The sequence below is a fragment of the Crocodylus siamensis genome, chromosome 4 (genome assembly GCF_052110815.1).
Source record: "Crocodylus siamensis isolate JL-2025a chromosome 4, ASM5211081v1, whole genome shotgun sequence".
NCBI lineage: Eukaryota > Metazoa > Chordata > Crocodylia > Crocodylidae > Crocodylus > Crocodylus siamensis.
The window spans coordinates 134,131,380-134,157,325 of NC_143398.1; the positions used below are offsets into that span (position 1 = coordinate 134,131,380).

Genomic DNA, 25,946 nt, shown 5'->3' on the forward strand with positions numbered 1-25,946 from the left:
GTGCTTGCAGATGTAAAAAACAAAACAAAACAAAAACCACCTGTGCTTTCATTTAAATACAGCGCATTCCTGCGCCAAGCCCCACACATTCCCAGAAGAGGCAGTGAGTTACTCCAATCCCATGTCTGTATAGTTCAAGTGCTTTAGTGGGTCTTTTTTGGTGCTTTTATCTAATAGCTAATTGAATCAGCTTTAGCTAAAAGCACCAAAAAGCCCTGCTGAAGTGCCCAATCTTTACAGATGATGTAAGTAGGTTGAAGTAATGCACTGCTTCTTCCAGTAAAGCATGTTTTTGGGGGGTTTTAATGTCTGCAAGCAGAGATTTAACATGTAAAACCAAAATGGCCATGGCTTGTGGGTGTTGAGCACCTGCTAATTTTTGTCAGTGGATGCCTGAGCTCTGGAGCACTCACAGAGTCCAGTAATATCTAATAATATCCTACATCAGCATTTCCCAACCGGTGTGCCACAGCACACTGGTAGGCCATCAGACACGAACAGGTGTGCTGCATAATTTTGGAAAATGAATAAATGAAACTGTGTGTCTGTCTGTTGGTAATGCTCTTGGAGGGCATGGCTCCAACCGCTGCTGTGCTCCACCCCGCCCCACTATTTATATAGCAGTAGTTCTCAACCTTGTTAGATTCAAGGCACCCTAGCTTTCACTCATTTCTTAACTATGGAAAAATAATAGAGCAATTCTCCTGTTGCAAAGAACTCAGAAAGACCACAGGAGTGCAGAATGTTTTTTGATGCTACAAATTTCTATTTGAAATTTCTGGGTTTATCTTGTAAATCATGGTCAGGTGGTGGTAAAGCAAAAAGGGCTAATACTGTGTGACACCCTGCATAGACTCTCATGGCACTTCAGGGTGCCAAGAATCACTGAAATAAAAGAAATTAAGAGTCTCTGTATTTTCGGAACTTACTTTTATGGCATTTTTTTCTTGACTCTGTTCTAGAGATTGGACAAACAACATTAATCAGTAAATACTCTGGAAGATTAGAAAAACACCTATTTGAGCTACGGAATATAAGACTAGGCTACCACTGTCCTCCCTGCATTGAGACATCAACATAAAAGCAGGACCTGCTAATATTGCTGTGAATATAATTTATTAAATCAGCCCAAGTCAAATCTCAGGTTAAAGTTCTCTCCTTAACTCATCCCATGGTGATGAGTACTGTAACATATATAGAATATACATTCCACAATAAAATACAGGCAGCCTAAAGAAATATTTACACGGTTTATTCATCAGGAATACCCAGACACTAATCAACCCTGCACAGAAAGCAAGAAGTGTAACTTGCAATGAACACTACTGTTCAAAAATGTCCACCACTGACATTCAGGTCTCAGAATAGCAGTGAGCAACATGATACACATGTGTGCAAACATATTTTTAAGACACCTCATAGACTCCTTCACTATGCCTTAAGGATGCTTGCAACACTTATGCTTCATAGAGTGAGAACAGAACTCTATTTAGTCTTAATGCTTCCCATTTTTAGCCTGATTTTGTTATCGGAGTGGACAAAACGCAGCCCATGGGCCAGATGCGGCCCACCACACCATTTTATCTGGGCTGCAGGGCCGCTAAAAATTTAGCCCCTGGCTGTCTGTCATGCAGCCCTCAATGCCTTGCCAAAACTCAGTAAGCGGCCCTCCACCCAAAATAATTACCCGCCCCTGTGTTACATCCTGCCACATCTCCATGAGACACTAAATGTGCAGTAGGCTAATTCTGCTGTGCATTAGTGTGTCACAGTGAAAGTTGTGCTGATATGCTAATGCATAGTAGAATGAGTCTACTGCACTTTTACATCACTTAAAAGGCATTTGCTGATGCTACTGCACAGTAGCACTGGTTACTATTCATTGAGTTAGTACCTGTTTTTACAGGTACTAAACTAAATGTGCAGTAACTATAGCGCATTAATGAACGCGTAGACATGCCTGCTGCACGTCTTTTTTAATTCAGTAGGACTGAGCAGTCTGTGAGAGCACAATTTAGAATCAGGTCCTTTGACATTTAAATCTTTGAAACAAATCTGCTGACACATGAAATCCAGAAGAACCCCACTGAGGTAAATGACAGCAGAATTTGACTAGCTGGTGATCCAAAAGCATTGTCCGTATAGTGTTTATTTTGATTTCCTTTTTTTCTAAATTAGGCAATAGTTTAAAAATAATAATCAAATAAATAATCAAATAAACTCACACTGTCAGAACAGAGTCAACAGACCTGCTCTAGATCTGCCCTGTAATAAATGGGAGCAGATTTTGGCCCAATTTTATGGCCTTCTAGACACAGAATCTCTTCAGTCTTCTTAGACTAATTATGGAGCATGTGATATACATGAACTGACAGTAATACTCATTCTCCACTACAGCATAAAGTAAATTTAGCTCCACTGCTGACACCCATCCATGCTCCTGTTGATAGTATGTGGTAGTTTTCATCCATATTAACAAAAGTAAAAGGAAGATCCAGGATACAAATGCACTACAAATTATTTACAACAAGAAATTATAGCATGTCTAGTAGCTAAGTTTTCAAGTGAGCAGCCTGACTGTTTAAGTTATCTTGGTTTATTTGCAAATATACCAAAATCACATTTATAAACCCGCCATCCAAATAATTCCATCATATAGTATAAATTAACATATAAGCAACTGGGGTGCAAAACATGTGCAAACACTACATCATCAAAGTATCTTTATTTGGCAAACCTATTTGTTGTCTTATATTTCATGCACTCTCAAATCCCCAGAAATGTAGGAAACCCCTTTCTTAGTGGACTCATTGTACACTGATTTTCAGCCTAGAGGGTTGCTTTTTTTAAACAGCTGAGTTATGCCCTTCTTCCCCCTCCATCCTACCCCACAAATTAAGGGTTTGTAATGGAAATGCTGACAGACCTTTAAGTATGGTGGTGCTTAAAGGCGCCATCATAACAGACAATGCCATGATGACTATATAATGACTCCTGATGTAAGTACAGGAAGAGTGAGATGTAACAAATGAAAATCTCTCTAATGTTATTGAGAAGGAAAAAGATGCACACAAATCACTCTTCTCAAAGCCCATCTTTTTACTCCTAATTTTAAAACAAGTATTCAAACTGGTAGAGAAAGAGAGTTTACCACCCCAATCCAATCCCTGCCTTTGTTTGTGTTGGACCATGCATTTGTTCTGGCTCATGTTACTCAGATGGATAAACCTCAGACGGATTCAGCTTTACTGCCCTGCTTTCTTTTAGCGTTTTTGCATTTTTTAAATGCTACCAAATGGCTGCTTTTGGCTTCTAGCATTATCACATGTTGTCTAAAAGTATGGAAATAGTTATGGTAATATGGACAGTAAATCATAACTGTAAATACCACATAAAGAAGACAGCCATATAATTATAAAAATACCTAATAGATTTCTTTTTTCAAAGACAACACAGCTGTCTCTTCTAACCTTTCATTTGTAGATTCTTTTCTCTCCTGTTTTTATTTATAGGTTGCCATGCAGTTTGACATGGCACACCAAGGTTTTTGTTTCTAATTTTGAAAAGAAAAAGGGGGAGGAAGACATAATACTCATTTCATCAGAAAAAGGCATTAGCTTACAATTTTAAAGAGAAACTAATGCCAACTTTAGAACATCATCTTGGCAAATATTTCCCCCCTAATGCATTTCAAAATAATCTGTCAATGGCTACATACCAAAATTTAAAATTAAACCCTGCCGTTGAACTAAAAGAAGGGTCGGCCAAATGACATATATCACATGTTGGGAAAGAATCCTCATTCTTGTTCTTAACATCTCTATGTTGTTAGTAAAGGAACCATAATAGGTTATTAGGCTGACCACAACAAAATAAACCTCTTATGTCCTACTCATAAAAAATCAGGTTGAAAAGTGTTATGGGTAAAATTACATTATGCACCGTGCCATGTTAATGAAGGAGTAAAGCCTGGCATAACACTAGTGTTTCCAAAAAGGTATTTTCATGTCATCTGGAAACCACCACCACATGCTTTTTCCCTCTCCAACCAGCCTTTAAATGTTTAGAAAGTTATATGAGCATACACATTAATTCTCCTTCACTGTAGACATGCTGCTCCATCCCATACAATCTTTTTTTTCTTTTTTATTACTGATACAGAGGTTACAGGCAATGCTGTTCATGGTAAAGAAATGAATCTTTGAGACCGCAGTTTTGAATTTTGGGACCTTCTTTCAGTCATGTTATTTATACATTTAGTGTTGAGTCCTAGACTTAAATTCTCCTATATCTAGTAGCTTAGATCCAAATGGTAAGGAAACATGTACAAGGTTAAAGCCCATCTTCAACATAAAAATACATGGTTCCTCCCTGAAAATCTATGAGCAAACAATTATTATGGCTGTATGTAAAACCATATACACCCTTCTGAATGGGTGATTGATGCATAATACCCTTTTACACATAAAGCTAAAAAGTGAGAAAGACCAGCCTGAAGCAGAAATGTGTTAACTTCATGTAGAGATCACATTTTTAACTGGATAATCATAAAAATCCATGGCTGCATTTTAAACCATCTAAACTAATTGGCCTCTGTCCACAAATGTGTCGTTTTAATCAATCACAGGGGTTGGTCCTTAGGCTGGTTTTGTTCAATAACTTCATCAACAACCTGAAAGATGGCATACAGTGTACCCTCAGCAAGTCTGCAGATGACACCAAGTTGTGGGGGGAGTGGTAGATATGTTGGAGGATAGAGTTGGGATTCAGAGTGACCTAGACAAATTGAGCATTGGGCCAAAAGGAATCTCCTGAATGTTCAACAAGGACAAGTGCAAAGTCCTGCATTTAGGACAGAATGTCCCATGCACCAGTACAGGCTGGGGGCTGACTGGCTGGGCAGCAATTCTGCAGAAAAGGACCTGGAAGTTACAGTGGACAATAAGCTGAATATGAGCCAACAGTGTGCCCTTGTTGAAGGCTAATGGCATACTGGGCCAGCAGATCAAGGGAAGTGATTATTCCCCTCTATTCAGCATTGGTGAGGCTGCATTTGGAGTACTGTGTTCAGTTTTGGCCCCCCTGCTACAGAAAGGATATGGAAAAATTGGAGAGAGGCCAACAGAGGGCAATGAAAATAGTGAGGGGCTGAGGCACATGACTTCTGAGGAGAGGCTGAGGGTACTGGGCTTATTTAGTCTAGAGAAGAGAAGACTGAGAGGGGATTTAATAGCAGCCTTCATCTACCTGAAGGGGGGTTTGAGAGAGGATGGAGCTAGACTGTTCTTAGTGATGGCAGATGACAGAACAAGGAGCAATGATCTCAAGTTGCACCAAGGGAAGTTTAGGTTAGATATTATTAGGTTATTATTCCAAGGGAAGTGGTGCTTGCTCCTACCCTGGGGGTCTTCAAAAGGAGGCTAGATAGATACCTTGCCGGGGTCATTTGAACCCAGTACTCTTTCCTGCCCATGGCAGGGGGTCAGACTTGATGATCTGCTCAGGTCCCTTCTGACCCTACCAACTATGAAACTATTAGGAAGGATTTTCTCACTAGAAGGGTAGTAAAACACGGGAACAGGTTACCCAGAGAGCTTGTGGCCTTCTCCTTCCTTGGAGGTTTTTAAGACCTGGTTAGACAAAACCTTGGCTGGGATGATCTAGTTGGGAATGATCCTGCTTTGAGCAGGGGGTTGGACTATATGACCTCCTGAGGTCCCTTCCAACCTTAATTTTCTATGATACTATGACTAAAGTTATAAATAACTACAAGGTTAAATTGTACTGATAAAGCAAAAAGATCAGCTTTCCCTGTTTCAGACTCTACTGCTTGCAGTTTGATTTGGAAACAAAAGGAAGTTGGATACTGAATGTATTTTACAGGGTTTACCCAATAAATTATCTTGATACATTTTCATTCCCTTCTGTTTGTTTTCTCTAGAACAATGAATATTGAGATAGAAACCACCAGTTCCCACACAATACAAGGAAAGTTAAACAACTGTGCTATAATTAATCAAACAGAAAAGTAATTAAGGTTTGCCCACACTCCCACTTGAAATTAAACCTGCAACAACTATATTTACATTGTATTTACACGTGACCAATGTTAACAGGGCTTTTATGACTGATGTTTTAACTTTTGTGGATGTCGTTTCAAACACCCTTTTGGAATCTTCACTGTAGATGGGCACTGAATACTTATCAGGGACATTTAATATGATTAAATAAAACCATGTTATCGTCATTTCTAAAAGGTTTAGTTCCAGGTAATGCTGAGGAAAATAAGAGCTTTTGTGAGCTGTAGGGACAGGACACACACACAATCTGTAATGTCACTTATTCAGCATTGCATTTACAGAGCATTCCCACATGTTACATCATTTTTTACCTTTACCAAAAAGCTAACCTTACACTGCCCAAATTAAAACTCTGAAGTTAAAAGTTCTTAAACTATTACCAACATTACCCGGCAGCTAGACCAGTAACACTCTGACCTCCCTTCTTCATATTATGGAGGAATCAGGAAAAAATGAAGTACTGACTTAGTAACGCACCAGCCCTCTGGTCTATTGAGGATAATTCTCCATACTAACTACTGAAAGTGTTATTCTAGATAACCTTCCTGTATCATGTTCCTGGACCTACTGCCCTGTGGGTTTGTCTGTATGTGAACATTTGGAAAATGTAACCTGAATGAATTAAATGTGTGAATTTAAAGTGCATTGGCTAAATAGCATTAAAACCATTTGTGAGTGACTTAGGCTAAAGCAAATTAAGACAATACTCATTCTGATTAAGTCTCTCCATATGATGCACTGACATTATTCAATCTGCTTTAAAAGTTAATTTGGATTAATTTTCCTAACTGTCCTCATGCGGACAAATGGTATTATTGATTCCTTTGCTGTGAAGTTGGTTATCTCTAGGATGCAACACAATGCAACCCAAGGAGCTAAATGACCGTATAAAATCACAGCACTGTATATTTCCATGTTAAGGTAATATGCCATGTAGATAAGTGTGGAAATTTCATATTTACATGATTTCTATTGACACTTCTATAAGAGGCACTGTAGTTTATCAGGAACCATCAAAACTTCCCCCACAGCCTTCACATAACTTAAAACAAGATGAAAAGCTTGTGTATAAGGGAGGAACTGCAAGCACTGGATGTCCTGGATCACAGATAGATGTTTGTCTCAAACATTAGAACTGTTATATATGACTCCACTGTGATGTGAGTCAGACTAACACGAGAGAGAGTGCACCACGCAGCTAAGATGGCTGGTAACTTTATTGTTCAGCTAAGAAACCCAAGCCGGAAAGCAAACATGGTGTTCAAGAGGGATGCAAAGTAACAGTGTTTAAAGAAACTGTACCATTGTAATGGCTAATGAATAATACATCAGAGGTGTAACAAGCTTTTTCAGTTTCCAGGATGGGGCATTGGAAGATTGCTGCTCACTGGAGAGTGAGACTGTGTGGGGTGCCGGGAGAAGATTCTTACCTGCTGGGGCTCATCGCTGTCTTCGCTTGAATGGTAGTTGCAGCTGCTGCCATAACAGCATGAGTTCATGCTGCCGCCTCTGAGGCACGGGCAGTGGTGAGGGCTCTCTGAGGGTGACTTCTGGTGCTCCATTCACCTCTGGGGGCAAGGCTATGCCTCCTATGGTAAAACCTCCCAGGCGTGTGGGGGAGTTGTTCCACCCCACTTCCGCTCCCCAGATACACTATGGGACATAGGGATGCTCAGGGCCTCTACGCCCAGGCAGGGGCTGTGTAGGCTGTGCCTGCTGTGGCAAAGGTTTCTGGGGTGAAGGGACCCTAATGGCACCCCTTCATACTTATCCATCGGGACCTAGTGTCCTGCTTGCTCCACCGTAGTTACACTACTGGTAATACATCAGAAAAACAAGTTGCAGTAGGGGATTTTACTATAATAAAACAAAGCATTTAACTGTCTGCATAAAATGTGTTGTTTCTATGGACAGACAACCTACAGGGAACAGGGAAGTCATATCAGCAGCATACCAAATAATGGCAAGAGACACAGGTTCCCTCTTCTGTGGAAACTTGCTTTTTCTTTATTTTGAATATTATGAGTGAAAGCAACTGGAAAAAACTAAAAAGGATGCATTTATAAGCATACAGTGTCTAGAATAATAGTGCCCAATCTAGTTGTCACCTTTAGGTACCACTTCAGGAAATGGTTATTAACAATAATTATGAACAAATTCTTGAAGACAAGAAAGTGAGGAAATATACATGCAAAGGTAACGTCACAGAAACAGTAACAGTAAACCTTAGAAAACCACAAGATTATCAAGTGAGACATCAGCTGCTGCTATTTACAAAGAGTGCTGGTAATGGCGTCTCTAGTATATTTAATACAATAATTCACATAAGGCAAAAACCTTTTCAGTATGCAGAATTTGTCTAGAAAATTTATGTTACCTGGCTACAGGTTGAAAGTATTCCTATTTGAAACTAAGAATCAAGGTTGCAGAGCAGTTAAATGGTTAATGCTAACATGTACATATAACTTCATCTCCCTTCGAAAAATTAGGATATTTTTCCTTATTATGGTGCCCTGCAGTTCTAAGTAAATCATACCCAGATATTATCTTGAGGTCCTCTAGATCAGATATCATTACTCAGGGAAAAAAAAGCTTTCATACACTTACCTTATCCTCTAACCGGATCAGTCTGGCTCCTACAGTATAGTATCCTTTGTCTACCCCTTTTTCTTAAAAAAAAAAATAAAAAAATTGGGACATTCATTAGATGAAGAATAAACTGTGAGTAAGGATATTTAATGGGATTAAAAACCATATAGAAGCTAGTAAAATGTCAGGGTGATATTGATAACATCAGTGCAAGTAGAAAATGTGATTTTCAGAGTGAGCCACAGAAAAGAGGAACTGTGTCCCCATGCTATGTGTACATGTGCATATATATATATATAATATATATCGTTATGCACAATTTATACAATGTACACATGCTAATTATACTGTCATGCATATTCATAAATAAGATAATCTATTATCGATTTGCATTTATATCCATGACAAGCTGCATAATCTAGTAAGTAAAACACTGGACTGACTGGACATCAGAAGACCCTGCCACTGATTTACTACTACTGAATAAGTCATTTCAAATATCCTTACCCTCATTCTTTCTCCAAGTTTCTGATAATCTTGTTTATTGAAGCCCCAGTCCTAAAATTTGCTTCTCTTAGTCAATTGCAACACTGGAACCTCTTCAAAACTAAAGCTGCTGTTTGAGTTTGTACAGTTTTTAGCACAATGGGGCCAAAACCTGGGTCAAGGCCTGTAGAGACTGCTGTAACTCAACTCAGCAATCAAAATCACTAGATTATGTGCTGGGCAAAATATTCATAATAGATGAAAATATCAGAAACACTACAAAGAGTTAGGAACCTATATAAATATCCACTAAATTAAATGCTTGCTTTCCAAGTAGTCATTTTTTTTATACAATAGATGATGATGTGAAAAAAAGGAAGAAAAATAATTTTCTGAGGAAAAAGATTCAGTCCTTTGGGCATTGAAGCAATGAATTGTTGTATACTCATGTTTATATTCCTTTTCCACATTTTTTGCTGGATGGTGTGAGCTCTATTTGTTGAATTGTTGTATTTTCCTGAATGCTTGAGGTAGGAGCTATTGAGACTGACAACATATAGGGTGAAGTTACACAGACCATACTAAGGGCACCTAAAACACAAATATCCACGCGTTAAAGCTTGTTAATGTCTGCTAAGTGTCCTCTGAGTGTCTCAAAGTTATACTACTTTAGGCAATGGTTAACTCTGGGCTGTGCTACCTAAATCATGTTAGGGTAACTTGCTCCATGGAGATAAAAGAAGTAATTTGCAGTCCCCCAGTATCCCAGAATGCATTTTTCTCAACTCCCCCCACCTCCCACTTCCCCAGAGCAGAGATACAGCTCAGGTGCCCTGGGTCTAGCCATACCCTTGTTCACCAGTCCTCAAGTGGCAAGTCAGTATGCATTTACATGTGCATTTGAATGTGCATTAGCCTATTTGAATGCGCATTAAAGTATCACAAAAAAGTGTTCTTTAGCTAATGCACATTAAAATAGGTTAATACACCTTTTTCTAGTACCTCACTATGGAGGTACTAGATTGAATGAGTATTACCTAAAGCTCATTAATGAACATGTAGACACCCTCAGAGCTGTGCAGTCAAGAAATAGAATTGACTGTTAATGTGTGGCTGCTCACAGGGGGCACATCTACATATGCAGTTAACGCACCTGAATTTTCTGCACAAAAAGTTCAGGCTCATTAAAGTGCTCCACAGTGTACATTTACACATGCACCCCTCCTGGGAGCACACTGAGCCTAACAGGAACAGCCCAGTCCGGAGCGTCTCTTGCTTTGCTCTGCCCCCTCACAGCAGGCAGCCAGAGCTCCAGGTTGTGCAGGAACTCTCTCAGCGTGGTGGGCAGTTCCATCCCAGCCAGAGGAGGTTGGGCTGGCCCTGAGTCGGGGCAGTGGGGAAGGCTATCCTGACTGGTGGGAAGCTGCCTCCCAGTCTTGTGGAGATCAGGTCCCATCCTAATTTCCATAGGGCTGGGAGGCAGATGCAACAGCTCTCCCAGCCATGTGGGGATCAGGATCGGTCCCAATCTCCGTGTGGCTAGCAGACAGCATCTTGCCAAGCTGAGACAGCTCTCCCTACATCCTGTGGGCCCCTGCTTTAATGCTGAAATTTAATGCTGCTTAATAGTCCACAGATTTAGTGTGGCAGAAGCATACTATAGCTTCACTCTCAGAGTCAGTGGACATCCTCTTGGCATATGTTCAGGGGAAGGCTGTTTCTTATCTTGCCCTTCCACCAAAGACTCCCTGGGATATTAAGAGGGCATTCACCCTGATAGGAGAGAATTTTTATCAAAGGAAGTAAGGAGTTGGCTAGTACGCTATTCATTTTACATACAAGTAGATCCCACAAATATGCCCCTACCGCTTGCCCACCACCACCACCTGCCTCCACTCCTCCATCACTTAGCTATCAATAGCTCCAGCTCTGGCTTTATTCTGGCCCAGGAAACAGATTGCATAGTAACTCCAGCCTCTACCTGGCTCAGCAGCAGCAGTTGTGGTAGCAGCAGCTCCAGTCCTGCCACTGGCTCTGGGGCTGGGACTGGAGCTGCCACCATCACTGCTATTGCTACATGGCCTGGTAAGGGCTGAAGCCACTTTCTGTTCTGTGCCCCAGGCCAGAGCACAGCTGGAGCCACAGTCAGAGCTGAAGCTATGGAGGGTAAGGAGTAGTGGGGAGGAGACAGAGGTAGTGCCAGGGGAGGCAGAGGAAGCACCAGAGGGATAGAAGATGCTGTGGCTCCAGCTCTGATGCTGGGTTGGGGATGGGGCTGCATCAGCCGGCTCTCCCTCCCCCTCTCCCCTGCTTATGTTCAAATCCAAGACAAGAGACTTCCTCCCCCCAACCCCCAAGTTAAATGGAAACAAAAACCTTGTCTTAGATTTGAACAAGTAAGGTAATACTGTTTCTTATTTTGACTATTCCAGAAGATTGTGAAGGGGAGAAAACAAAGAAAAGAGGAGTTAGAAAAAGTGTCAGAAGGGGTTGTAGCTATTTTGTGACGTGGCATTCCTCTCAGATGAAGTGAAAAGCATAATATGCAATAATCAGTTAGCTGTGGCATTTATTTTACTTTACTGACATATATGCTATATATGCCTTAGAGGGATAAAGAAGGGTATAAGTGCCCAAAAGCTTGCAGAGAACATTTTTTCTAACTACTCAGTTGGTCTAATAAAAGATACCACATTTATCCAAAGAACCTTATCTGACTTAGAAGACTGTAGTCTTTCCATCTTCTGGTTAACTTCCATTTAATTAAGAATTTCAGGAGCAATTAACTAGCATTTCTCTCTAGTACAGACCGAAACCTTTACATAAAAGCAAACTGGTAAACGGATGGACACTAGTTTAAATAACACTATTCTAATGCATTTGATTTCTCTCTAGTGTTTATACTCTTCCTCAGCAGGCTTTTCAAAGGATATAATTTCATTCTTTCATTCTGAGATTTTTTTTCTTTTTTCGTTTGGAGAAAGGTTGCATAGTAACCTTTTGGAAAAGCTTGTATGAAAATTATACACCTGAAACTCTTTTCATGTTTTTTATCTTGAAACCTAAATAACTTTCTCATAACATTTTTGGTCTCTAATAAATGGATAGATTGGCCAATTGACAGGAGAATAATCTCCAAATATGTGAGGAATACAAACAGAAAAAAGAAGGAATGTATTTATTGTGAATCATGTATAATTAGATGGAATAGGATGCAATTGTGTGAGAAAAAAACAGCTGGGCAGCAAGAATGAATTTTGTGAATACAATGCAGTAATCTTCCCAGGTACACAACAGATGTCTATCACCTGCATATTTACATTTTGACAAGGTAAAACAGTACCAAATGTATAATATGAAGAATTCTTAGCTACTAGGGATCGAAAAAGACCTCAGTCTTTCAGTTTATTTCTTTCCTCCATTTCAATGCATTTCCTCTTCTCTCTGCAAACACTTTCCTTGTTTCAAAAACTAGATAAGCCTAAATTCCCTGCACTAATTACTAATCTGGGAGAACTACAGATTTTCAGTGTCCAACCTGAGATGCTTTGCATCTGACTTTCAGAGACTCCACATTCAGTGTTCTCATTTGGAAAAAAATCAGTAAAAGTAAGCTCCAGCTGGTTACCAAACTTTTTCAGTTTTCTTTTTAATAAAGTACTATGCTGCATTTCATCAGAACATTTCAATTTTTTTAAATCTGTTTTTTTTTTTAGTAAGAACGTATACTTAGTATAATGTTAACATATGGAGTGAAGTCCTGCCAAACTGCCTGAAAAAGATTTGAGCTGGAAATGATCTGTTTTGTTTTTTACAGTGTAAGAAATCTTCCATTTCAGTATAATAAAGCAATAGCTTGCATATGCTCACTATATGAGGTTGCTAAAGATTTTTCCCAAGCTATTTGAAATCAATTTGTTATTGTTATTATCATCATTATTACCACCAGAAAATGAAGAATTTAAGTTTGGTGAATGACAGACTACTAAAAGCATCTGGAAACCTCAGGAAATTCACCAAGTCCAGTAGCTGAACTGGATGAAAGGCAGGCTAAAAGAAGTCATCCTGTTTAATTGTTGGTTTTATGCTAGTAAAGGGCTAAATCCAGTTCGTTGATGTAAGTACCTATGCTGACATGTGAGAACACCAAAATTCCCCTCTAACCTTCAGAGGGAATAGATGGTGTGAGAGTCTGTTGTCATCAGAAAAGGTCCCAAACTACTACCGTCCCACCCACTTTCCTGGTGGTTGGGTGAAATAAGCTCAATATCCAAATCATCTCTGGTTTTAGTAAAATATCCATCATCTAATACTTGGAAATAAATAAGCCCAGTTTAGGAACATTCATTTCATTCTTGAGTTTCCACAGGTTTTTAATAAAATAATTAACGTCAGATTATTTCTGGCCTTGGTCTTGCCAACTGAGACAATGAGGTTCTGCAAACTTGAGTGCCATCTCCAGTTTTCCCTTCTCCAGTTGCTTATTCCTCATATCTGATCTATTTCATTGCAAGTTGGGGTCACTATAAAGCTGGCAGGCTATGGGGACAGGTGTCATTCTTGGCAATGTCACCTTGAAAGTTGGTTACTTCTGGAATAGTTATCTCAGAGCAGCTATTCAGCACTAGAGGTTTTCCAAGAAAAGATTAACGGGGAAGCTGCATAAGTGATGGGGCTGCCATGTTCTTCAGAGCAGCAATCATTTCTTTCATAACATGTTTCAAGGAGTCCTGGGGGATCCTTAGTCCACTCCCTAACAAGACTGCACATCATAATCAGGCCAGAGAATGAACCTGCCAACATTTCTGTTAGAACTGAATATTTGAGGAAACCAATGTTTTTCCTGAATGCAAATAAAATCTGAATATAAAAAGGGCAAGTTTGTTTTTTTAATGACAAGAAAAGCTGTTGCAGATCTTGGCTTGAATTAGAAAATGTCCTCCCTCAGACTGAGTTTTAGAACATCTCCCTAAGTTTTATCTGATAAGTAAAATCCCACTGCTGAACCTGAGCTCTCCTGCAAGTGCACTCATACCTTGCTGGCCTATTTACCAATTACAGTCCCTTGAGCTGGTGATAGCATTATGCAGTTCTAATTAAACACTGGTTCAAACCTACAAAATTATTTGACATCATCCAAATACATTGTCTGACCTAAAATTTAGCAACTAAACTTTCTTAGCATCTCCACTAGGACTTGCTGCTTAATGAAGCAGGCAGAGAAAGCATCCAGCTTCAGAAATTCCCTGGAATATTATATCTCAGTTATGCCCTTTACATTCAAATGTCCCTCTCTGCCTGCAGCTTAGAGACAAAAAGCTGTCTAAAAAACCCCCAATCATATCTTCACCTTGATACTATGTGAGTTATAGCTGCAATTTGATAGTGGTCAGAGTTTACCCCGCTTTAGGAGATAATACCGGTTCTGATAATATTCCCCATTTTCATCACAGGTCCTGCAAGACATTTTTCAAAGGCACCAAAGTGATTTAGGAGTCCAAATACTATTTTCAAAGGTGGCTTAGGTACTCAGGGTTGAAAGTCCCTATGAGTGTTAGGGAAACTGATGCTGTTGTGTGCCAAACCTCACTTTGGAAAACAGAATTTAGCCTCCTAACGATATGTCTATACTCCTCAAAGCAGCCTTGTTTGAAGGCAGGGGTTCTCAAACTTTGTGATATCGCAACCCTGTCAAATAATATATAAATTTATGTGACCCCCCATGATTAAAGCTATTGATTTCATTAGGATTAGGTAGGGGACAAATAAAGCACATTTACCTTTGTATATTAAATGAAATATAATAGTCAAAAAACACTTTATAAAGTTTATCAAATTCCAAACTTTTTCACTGAAAAAAACCCACTGTCAAATTTAAAACCCAATCGTTTTCAATGAGAAGAATGAATTGGCTTAGTACTGCTTAGTTTTTCAAACCTGGGCTTTATTTTCAAGACTGCCAGTCTCATTTTGCGCTCCACGTTTATTTTTGATCAGTATTTGCTCTTTAAAGTGGCAACTGTTGAAAACCCTGATTTACACATGTAGGACATTGCAAAGGGAAAACTCACACTCAATCGCATGCAGTCAATCAAACTGCTGACAGATAAACATTGAGCTTTACTAACAGAGTGTTTGCACGATGAGGAGGAAAGAGAAGTTTGTGACTGACTTTTAAGTTGCTCACGACCCCCCGGGGGGTTGCAACCCACAGTTTGAGAACCCCTGTTCTAAGGTATACCTGACCTGCTTGGTGCATAGTAGTTCCCAAAGCAGAGATAACTTTGTGACAAAGCTACTTGGGGCTGTATGCACATATCCTAAGATACTTCAGTGCTTTTGAAAATTTCATTCAAAACCTAGAGAATCCAAACTTATAGAATCTTTCAAAAGGAAGAAAGCTGTAAGTGTAAGAAAGTGTAATTAGTATGTTTACCTAAACCCTAAACCAAGCCATCAACAACTTAGAAAGCAATTTGGTATGGCAAATCATATACTAAAAGAAGTGTCCAGGCCTCTGTGTCATGGTACCTTTTCTTAGCAGTTACGGTTGGTTTCTGTTTAATCCCAGCAGCACTACCTGAATGTCAGGTAGCACTCATTACATAGCTATACAGCATTCATTAGCTGCATCTAGCAACTGATTGAACACTACGGTTGTTCTATATTAGTCTTAAGTGACAGAACCATTCATCTTACAATACAGTCACCATACCTGGAAGGAAAAGAGCAGGCTTCCCTAAGGAATGATCCAGTCTGAAAAGCAAACAGAGATCATTTTAGTTTGCCAGCTCCAGAATTATCAAACAACTTATTGTCTGCAACTTGGAACAGCACACAGATCCATTTTACATGCAAAAGAACAGTAGTTTGAAACTAGCAGCAAAGTCAATGAAAAGTTTTGGCATCATTTCCTAGATATAAACAGTCAGCAGTTTGGCCCCTTTATGTATTGTAATTTGGTGGAATAAAATTTCAAAGTTATTCTATTTATTCTGTTTTCATGTTATAACTAAAACAATTTAGTTGTATGAAACCATCTATCCTTCTTCAGCATGGTGTATGTGTGAGAGGTCACCAGAAGAGCTGTGAGAAGCTTTGATCCCCGATTTGATTTGGCAGAGATTTGGCCTGATTCAGTGGCCAAATCTCCAAATCGGAAGCAAATGAGGAGACCCTTTAATCCCTCCAAACTGAATCAGAACCCTCCAAACTGATTTGGAGACATCTGATGATTTGGACATAGATGCAGTTTTAAATGTTTTTTCTACATACCTCAAGATACCAGGTGGCTCGTGAATGCTGAGATGGTGTGGTGGATGGAGCACCCCACAGGAGCATGGGGGGCTCCCCAGTGCACTTGGCAGCAGACCTGGAAGTAGAAAAGGAGTACTTCGGGTCCACTTCTGGGTCTGCTGGGGAGCACGCTGGGGGCCCCTCCACACCCCCCTGGCTCGGCAACTGGTTCCTGCTGGGTCTGGGGGGGGCACCCAGGGATGAGCGCTGAGCTGGAAGGTGTGTGGGAGGGCCCCCTCGCGTGCTCAATGGAGGACCCAGAAGTGGACTGGAAGTACTTCTGGTCCACTTCCGGGTTTGCCGCTGAGCATGTGGGGGGCCCCCCCATGCTCCTGTGGGATGCTGCATGCACCCCACCATTGCAGTGTTCACAAGCGGTACCTAGTACCTTGAGGTATGTAGAAAAAACATTTAAAGCTGTGTCTATGGCTGAATTGCTGATTCTCCAAATCAGCATCAAATCTTCAGATTCAGCTGGATTGAATGGGGGACAGTGATCTGAATCAATGAACTGAATCACTGTCCCAAATTTGGGCCAACTTCAAATCTGAATGGAATATGGCCCACTTTGCACGCTCCTAGTCACCAGGACCTTCAATACCTCAAGCTCAATACCTAGGCAGGAGTATGGAGGGATCCCAGACTTTCCACACCCTTTTCAGACCATTGGGACAGTATTCAAAAACCAGACGGAATCCAGACATCTGGCGTTTTGATGGCTGTAGTTATATATGCAACCAGAAATTGAACCCAGATCTCCTGTATGGCAGACAAGGATTCTACAATTTAGCTTTGCACTAAATACAGTAATATTTGTAACTCTTCCTTAAATTTCATAGAGAGTTGAAAAAATAAATTTGGATACAGTGGAACTGATCCAGCTCAACAGGAGTTTGGCCACTGCTTCAGTGGTTAAATAATCTGATTTTGGTGTCCTGCATTAGCTATGCATCTCTCCTCAAGCCAGCTGAAACCAGAGAAATCAAACACTGGATCGGGTATATAGGGCCTACCGTCTTTGAAGTTCTTTTATCCGGACCATCATATTGAGGTGTCCTTGAGAGTATTGTTCAATTACATCACGTACATCATATGGTTTCCGGGCTTGCTGCAAAAGGAGTAATATGAAAGTGTCAGATAATGCTTATTTTTACATCATTCATATGTATCAGATAGACTTTCTTTTTAATTCTCAAGAGGTTTTTTGGTGATATTCTCTGTAAGAACTGAAAAATATGATAATCCTAGACAATTCTTTACTATTATAGCTGCCAAGGTATAAAAGTCATCGCAATGTCCCCTGCTTTTCTTGTGATACAATGTGGATTTCAAATCTTTTTTAATTAGGCACCTTGGAGCTACTCTGTATAGGAAAAACTTTCTTCATAGTCTCCACAGGCACTCAGCAGAAGCCCTGAAGATGTCTGATGAAGACATCTCCCACATGGAGCACATTATCTTTCAAACCTGAGGGTAAGGAATACTTTAGCTATTGCATATGCGATATACGTGATAGCTAAATCAGCATATGCTATACAGCTATAACATATTACATATGCTGATTATTGATCCAAGACCATCCTTGTCCCTATCATACTTTCCTTTCCATAAACTCTTAGACTCTGTCTTGAAGTGATTCAGGTTCTTTGCCCTCATTATTTTTCTCAGAAGAGTATTCCAAAACTCTGCTCTTCTAAAAAACCAGATACTTTAATTTCCAGTTCTATTTGTTTATAAAAAAAAAGTTTATTTTTAGGCTATTTAAATTTATTTTCAGTCTAAATTTATTTGTAAACTATATAGCTCCTTTTTTCTCTTCATGATAGTCACCCTGCAAAAGTATATATATGAAGTATATATAAGAAGCAATTGTATTCCCACACAACTTTCTAAAATAAATAAGCCAAACATGCATCTCATAATGTAGGTTCTCCATTTCCTGAACATCATGGCAGCCCTTCTTTATACCTGTTCTAGTTCAAATTCTTTTTTTCATAGATTTCATAGACATTAAGGCTGGAAGGGACCTTGGGAGATCACTGAGTCAAGCCCCCTGCCCCAAGGGCAGGAAGTCAGCTGGGGTCATAGGATCCCAGCAAGGTAAGCATCCAAACACTTCTTAAAGGAGTCCAGAGTAGGTGCTTGCAACACCTCTGGAGGGCGCCCATTCCAGGCCTTGGGGGCTTGGACAGTAAAGAAGTTTTTCCTTATGTCCAGCTTAAAATGGTCTTGGAGGAGTTTGTGACCGTTCCACCTTGTCATCCCTTGGGGCATTCTGGTGAACAGGCATTCCTCCAGATCCTCATGCACAACCCTGATGTACTTATAGGCTGCCACCAGGTCACCCCTGATCCTGTGCTTTTCCAGGCTGAAGAGTCGCATGACTCTCAGCCTGTCTTCATAAGGCCTATTCTCCTGTCCTCTGATCATGCACGTGGCTCTCCTCTGGACTCCAAGCTTCTCCACATCCTTCCTGAATTGAGGAGCCCAGAACTGGATGCAGTACTCCAACTGCAGCCTCACCAAGGCTGAGTACAGTGGGAGGATGACATCCTGAGATTTAACTGAGAAGCATCTATGGATGCAAGCCAATCTTTTAAAAAGGATCAGGGCTGTCCTACTTGCAGATTGTGCATACAGCCCATGAGCAGTTAACTTGCAGCTCACAGGGTCCCACCTGGCTTCTAGCTCTCTTCACCACTCCCTTCTCATGTTGTTTGGGTCTCAAGGTTTTCCCTTCCTCCTCTGGCGTCTTGTTCTGCTCCCAGCCCTGAGGGCAGGCAGAAGTGGCCTACAGAGTGGGAGTAGAAAGGGCCATGGTAAGGAAGACCATGTGGCAATGGGAGTGGGGTTCTGGGCAGCCCACACAGCAGGGGCAGAAGTGAGGGGCATAGTGAGGGGGCCACTCAGAAGTTGGACAGCCCTGTCATAGGAGATCAGAACTTTACACAGTAGTCTAAATAGGGGATTACTAATGCCATGTACAGTGGCCTTGTTATTAATCCATCAATGTGACTGCCCTTCATACTGTTAGAATTTGTACCATTTGTAATACTCTACTACACAAGGTAGTCTAATTCTTTCTCTATAATAATGTGGCCCTTCTCTGTGTTGGCAATATTGCCCCATTTTTGTCTTCTGCAACTGTCATAAGATTTGGTCCACTTCATTGTTCTTGTCTCTGAAGTCAATAATCGTGTCATAGAAGGGCATTAGATGGGTATGACAAGATCTTCCTTGGATAAAACCTTGTTGTACTTTGTCCCCTTTTCAGGGACTTCCATATCCTTGATTTTTCATTCCTTCAGCAGCTGTTCCAATCAGGCATGTGGGATGGCAATTTCTGGGGTCAGTCTTTTTCTCTTTTTGAAATATAGGCACTACATTTGCTCCTTTCCCATTATAGGGTATTATCCCCAATTTGACAGATTCAGTGGAGCTAAGTGCTATAGTGTCTACTCTTTCCTTCCAGTTCTTTCACTCTTCTAAGTTTGGCTTCTACCACCTCATATATAGTAATACTTCTTTCATGTATGGTCATTTCCATAACCACACTATCATTCCCATTTGCAACTCTATTATCCTTATTACTTCTTCATCATTCAAAACCAATGAAAAATATTTATTGGGAAATACCTATATTGTATTCAATCTCCATCCCAGCTTCAATGTATAGAAGCCCCACCTCTTCCCTACAAGTTCTCTTTTAATTTATCCAATTAAAAAAACATTTTCTGGGGTTTTTATGATTCCTTTCCAGGTCTAACTTAGCTAAAGCTTTGGCCATTCTCACTTTCTCTCTGCAATGTTTGACCACTAGAAGATCTCTCTCCATACTAATCAAACCCTTTTCCTATTCCTTATAGAGCCTCTGTGTGCTCTTAATATCCTGTTTAAGATACTTGTTTATCCAAGTAGGCTAGTAGTTCTTTCCAACCAATTATTTTGCATTGCTTGGGATGCAAACTCTTCATGATACTTGCATGTTTGCTTTAAAGCAGTGGCACGTACAGGCTGGGCCGGCCCCATGGGCTGGTCTGTTGTTGGGTCCAACATGGGGGATCAGGCTGCAAGCAGGATAAATGTTGCACTATTGGTCTGAGGGCCCAGTCAGGCTCAATTAACACTGTCACTGGTCCTCTGCAATCACATTTCTGGACCTGTGGGGTGCCCCATAAGTCAAATGATATGGCTCTGTCAGCTGGATTAAATCCATGGGCTGGATCTTCATCACCCTTTCTTAAAAATAATTTCACATAACTTCTGCATCTTACAATATTAAGATAATTGCAATTTAGGATGACTGGATTCAGATGCACACAATTCCAAAGTTTGGGGATGTTTAGTGTCAAGATTTTGGTCTAGATATCTACAAAATGCTTCCCCAAGATGTGAACCTGTTTGGATCCATAAATTAGGCCCATCTTTACTTAACAGTATTATATGCAAAAAAGCAGAATTAAGATAGAAAAATAAAAGTGAAGATAAAGTCCAGTATTTCCCTCACTTCAGTCTTCCTTTAGACTGCTAAACTTCCTCCTGGAATTCTGTGACTTTTGAGACATGACTTTAAAAAAAAAAGTCTGGAGAATTTGCATTAAATTATGTGATTATAAAAGGTAGCAAAACAGCCCAGAAGTGGGGGAGGGGACTGGGAACAATCTTCTTTAGAAAATATCAACATTTTTGGACCCACCCCAGCCCAGTGGAAATATGGGGCAAGACGTCTCCATTTTGGCTTTGGCTCAAGAGAAAAAAAAAGGTACACTGCAAATCCAGTAACTGAAAATAACTGAAAACAGCTCATTAGTCATCTTGTTGTCTGTTTCCACTCTGCCACAGCTTCAGCCGAAGCCATTAGCATGCACCATTGCACACATGCACTGAACACCTACAGTATGTGCTGGAGTCATGCTTGGAAGGCAGCCACAGGATCCTAGAAATTTCACATAAAAGCCTGGAATTGGAGTGGAAACAACTCCTGTAAAATGAAGGAGCAAAAAGTCTTAATGACAAAATCCTTTCCTAGCACTTGGCTGTGGGAAGTTACCTGCATTATTGCCTTCAACAAAATGTAGCTGTTGTGTAAGGGACTGCATGTGTGAGGAGGTTGTTTTTGTTTTGTTTTGTTTTGTTTTCAAGCTTTCAATTTATTGCCTATTTTTCTCCCTCCCTTCTCAAGCTTTGCTTGTTGCAGACGCTGACACATCACTATTTCTGGCCAGAAAAGCAGTCTATTGTCTTCCCCCAGAGAACCAGTGCCAATATCTCTCTTTAGATTGACTGGCAGGGGTGATTTTGAGAACATTTTGGCTAACCCTCCTTTCCTCCTTTTGGACACACTCTATTTAGACATGATGCATGGCTAACAGCCTAGCTGTGCTAGTGGGGGTTTTTTTCCCTTTAGAGGCTACCATGTGCATAATTAATTCTCTTCATTCCCCACAAAACTTTCCTTTTTCATTCCCCTAAAAATCCTTTTACCACTGCTACCAAATCATCAACACTGAAACTTTGTGTTGTTAAAGGATGTACACTGCATTCTTCCTGAAACCGACCTAAAACCTGAAAAAAAAAGTTTCTAAAAAAATCTTTCTAACATCCACCTTTTCCCTTCTGTTTTCCCATTAACCTTTTTTAGACCAGAACAGGTTATATTCTGCGAGCATGTGGCACAGACTCCACAAATGTGTTTAAATTGAATACAACTTCTTGTGAAGTTATGAAAAATAATAGAATATACAGTAAAAATCATGTAATGAATACTCCCAAAGAAGTTTGGTAAACACTTCAAGCCCATCTAAGTTTGACCAGTTCTAGACCCTTTCCCCCTAAATGTATCCTAAATCAGGCACATTATATCTATTTAAAAATTGGACTATAGCCCAGCATAGATGTTTTAACACATCTCATATTCAGGTTCTCCTTTTCTGAGCTTCCAAACTCTATCTGGATTCTGGTTTTTCTTAGCCTAAGTTCCAAGTCCATAAAGAATACAGGATTCTTGAAACATCAAGTTAAACATAGGCATCAGGTCATATAATCCCTTTCACAAAAGTAGTTAAGGTTTCCCTCCAACCTCTTTATGCCTACTGAGAAGCTACTCCAGAATTTGTCTGCTCTGAAGTTTTGGAAACTTCTCCTAATTTCTAGTCTAAATTTCTTCATGGATTATTTATACACTGGGACCACATAATTGAAAACTGCACCTGTGCCACAGCTGGGGGCATTGAAGCAGTGGCAGCATGGGCTCAGTTCTCGGCACCAATGCAGTGCCTTGCCACCTGGCCCTGGTGTGAGTGCAGGCAAAACCTCTTGCCTTCAGAATGATGCTGAAGCCCTCCCAGCTCTGCGAGATAGATGGAGTGGCTCTGAGAGTCAGATCTGGCTTGAAGGCCATATGTCTTTGACCCCCAGGCTAGGATATCTATAAAAAACTAGTTATATTTTATATCTATAAAAACTAGGAGTGGAAGGGAGGGATATGTTCAGGGGAATCCCTAATTATTCATGCAGCCTCCATAATGTGGACATACTCTGGATGATCATCCTGTTTAATCTATTCACCTACTACTGCATTGCAGGAGGACATTGGCTGAAACAGATGTCACATTTGTCCAGGGACTCTAAAGACAAAGAACCACTGTCCTGCTTCAAGTGTTCAAGTTTAAATGTGCTATCACTTTTTCTGGGGATATCATAGGGTGCATCTGTAAGGTTATTGCAGGTCATTCCCTAACAAGCTAGCTAGGTTGCGTGCTCTCTCCAGCCACCTACAAGCAGAGGAATAGCAATGAAGCATGAAAAGGCTACATTTGTAAATGGCTGTTCCACTCCTGTTTTGATGAGGGTCTATAACAGACACAGGGTGCTCTGTTACTTGCAGGAGCCTAAGCAGCAGCAAGGTAGCCAGAAGTTGCTTGCAATCCCAATTAGGCACCACTGCCTGATTGGGGAAATGGACCTGGCTGTTCCCTACAAGAGCAGAGCTCTGAACAGCAAAGGCAGCAGTTTGATACCAGCAGCCAGAGAGATGCCATTGGCTGAGCTACTACTCAATGTCTTGGAGGTAGGGGCGGGGCTATTGGGATGGAGGGGAGCCCTTGCTATGACTTCAAGCTGCACCCTAATGGGGAATGGTGGGCTGAGATCAAGCAGGGGGAGCCTTGACTCATGGGAGCTCTGAGGCAGGGCCCAGGTTGGTGGAGGCACATGGAGCAGAGTCCAGGCTTGCCGTGAGCCCCGAAGCTGTTGTAGGGAGCCAGGACTAAGGCTTCAAGGGGGTGGGTCACTAAGCCTTGGGGAGCTAGTAGAGAAGCTCCCAGGCAAAGGGATAAGGGATAGCTCAGGGGGGCACGGACCAGGGCACGGACCCCTAGCCCCATGGTGTGAGCTCAGATGCTCAGGGTGGGGCTTGGAGGCCCAGAGTGTGTGCTTGGAGGCCTGGGGTGGGGTTTGGAGACCAGAGGGGGCTTGGATCCCAGAATATGATTAGGTAAGAGCACAGTTTGAGGGTGTTGGGACCATGAGCTCCAGTAGGGACAGAGCTCATGTGAGACTCTGGAGCTCAGGGTCCAGGTACTAGTGAGTTGGAGAAACATCTGTGAGACATGGGAAATGATAAGGGAAGGCTGGAGATGTGGGTAAGGCTCTTGTCACCAGGGCAAGTAAATGGGCAACCTCCCACTTTAGTGACATCTTTTAAAAGTATTAATATCAAGGTGTGGCAGGAGAGTTAGGCAGACGGTTTGCCTGGAAGCAAGTGGGTGGGCCAACAATTTGACCAGTCCTGGGATGCACTCTTGTTACAGGGTTAAATCCTGTGACAATCAGGATTGCATCAAATACAATTGCGGAGTCTTTTCTGCTAGTCAAACAATTATCTTCAAAAGGAAGAAAATGTATTTTTTTAAATTATCTTGGAAAATAAAAGCAGAACATAAAATATTGATAAAAAATAACTCTGGGGCTGACCTACAAATTCTGTAATGTTTAGGTGTTCTGCAGGAGTCCTTCATGTTTGTGGGGAATTCTTTATACAGTTTGAGATTTACCACTGAGTAGTAATATGCAAGCATGAGTTTAAATAGATTTTAAATAGACCTTGTTTATTAGCCCTTGTCATAGACCTTGAATTAGCCATATGCTCAAAGACAAATTTCACCTGCAGAGTTTTTACTGGTCAGGCCCACTGTCATCCCCTATCCTGCATGAACACTTCTCTTCTTCATTTATCCTTTTGTTAGTGGCATTACTTACCTGAAATTTTCTTCTGGCAACAAAATACTGCATTCTCCTAATGACTTTGACAGCTGTTCGGTGTGCTTCAGTTAACCTGCCAAGTAAAGCAAACACACATACACAAAGAAATAGAAAAATATTTTAATAGAAGATGACAACTCTATGCATTGAAATACAAATGTGCCTTAATACCTGTCTGCAATGCAAATTTATAGCAGCACATTTAGCATGTGTCTTTATTGTTCTGTTACTTTGCCTTCTTGGATAATTCTGGTTCTAAGTACAATATATTGATAAGAGAGACGGTAGAAGCAGGTGTACAAAGATGATATGTGAGGGGGATTAGATGGGATTACTGTCAGTGCATACAACTGGCATCAGTTCGAAGAATGTGAAATGTTTTTAGAACCATGACTACATTCCTTATTTTGCTTTTATTGAATGGTTGCCCAACAGCTCCAAAGCACAGAAATTAAGTCCTTTGAAAACCTGCTTTGATTCCTGAAGGGAAGAAGGAAGAAAAAACAGAGCACCATATTTGAAAAACAAAGGCCTAACATAGCATGCAATCATATTACCTACATGTATCTGTGTGTCTGCATAGGTATATGTGCATGCAGAATGGCATAACTTATTTGTTAGCTATTACATTATTATATATATAGACATAGATCTATCTAGCTATGTCACATAATATCACAGTATAGAGATGCAGCCAGGCACCTAGGGCAAAGAGGAGGCAGTGACTTCCAGTTCATAACCGAGAATGTGTGGCTGCTGGAAGCAACTGTTTTTTTCACTCCCTGTCTACCACCATCCCCCAGTCAGCGGCTGGGGCAGTTGCCCCTATCACTTTGCTCCCAGTTCTACCACTACTCACCTTCCCAATTTATTTTTTCTATCAGTTAAAACTGGTGAGTTGTACAAAATTATATTTCTCCTCCCAAGCAAGCAATGGCAGTAGGAACACAATATTCTACGTTGACATTAACATCCAGTCATAACCTGGAAGAAGCAGCTATCATGGAGACTAAGAGAACAATCAAGTCTTTCAATGTCTGTCACTGGTGTGCAATCTTGGTATCATTTACTCTAAGGCACCAATATAAAGAATAAAGGCATTACAAAGAAAACAAAAGAGATAGCACTGTATCAAATAAATAACAGTTTTACTTTTATAATGTGCTCTTTGATGAATTTGGTATACTTTTCCTTGGGCAATGTATCACTTACTGTTTCTAAAGGGTGTAGGTT

The 25,946-nt window shown here is 40.6% G+C and overlaps 1 protein-coding gene across 1 annotated transcript in view; it reads right to left on the minus strand.

Annotated features, from left to right (window-relative positions):
• The window catches only part of LOC149866530 (potassium voltage-gated channel subfamily KQT member 1-like), an 808,906-nt gene that overhangs the window by 298,076 nt on the left and 484,884 nt on the right, over positions 1 to 25,946 (minus strand). The window contains exons 12-15 of the mRNA XM_090043848.1: positions 24,711 to 24,786; positions 17,465 to 17,559; positions 15,871 to 15,911; positions 8,688 to 8,749 (exon numbers count right to left, since the gene is read on the minus strand). Coding sequence (XP_089899974.1) covers positions 8,688 to 8,749; positions 15,871 to 15,911; positions 17,465 to 17,559; positions 24,711 to 24,786 — 274 coding nt within the window. The remainder of the gene's footprint in view (positions 1 to 8,687; positions 8,750 to 15,870; positions 15,912 to 17,464; positions 17,560 to 24,710; positions 24,787 to 25,946) is intronic.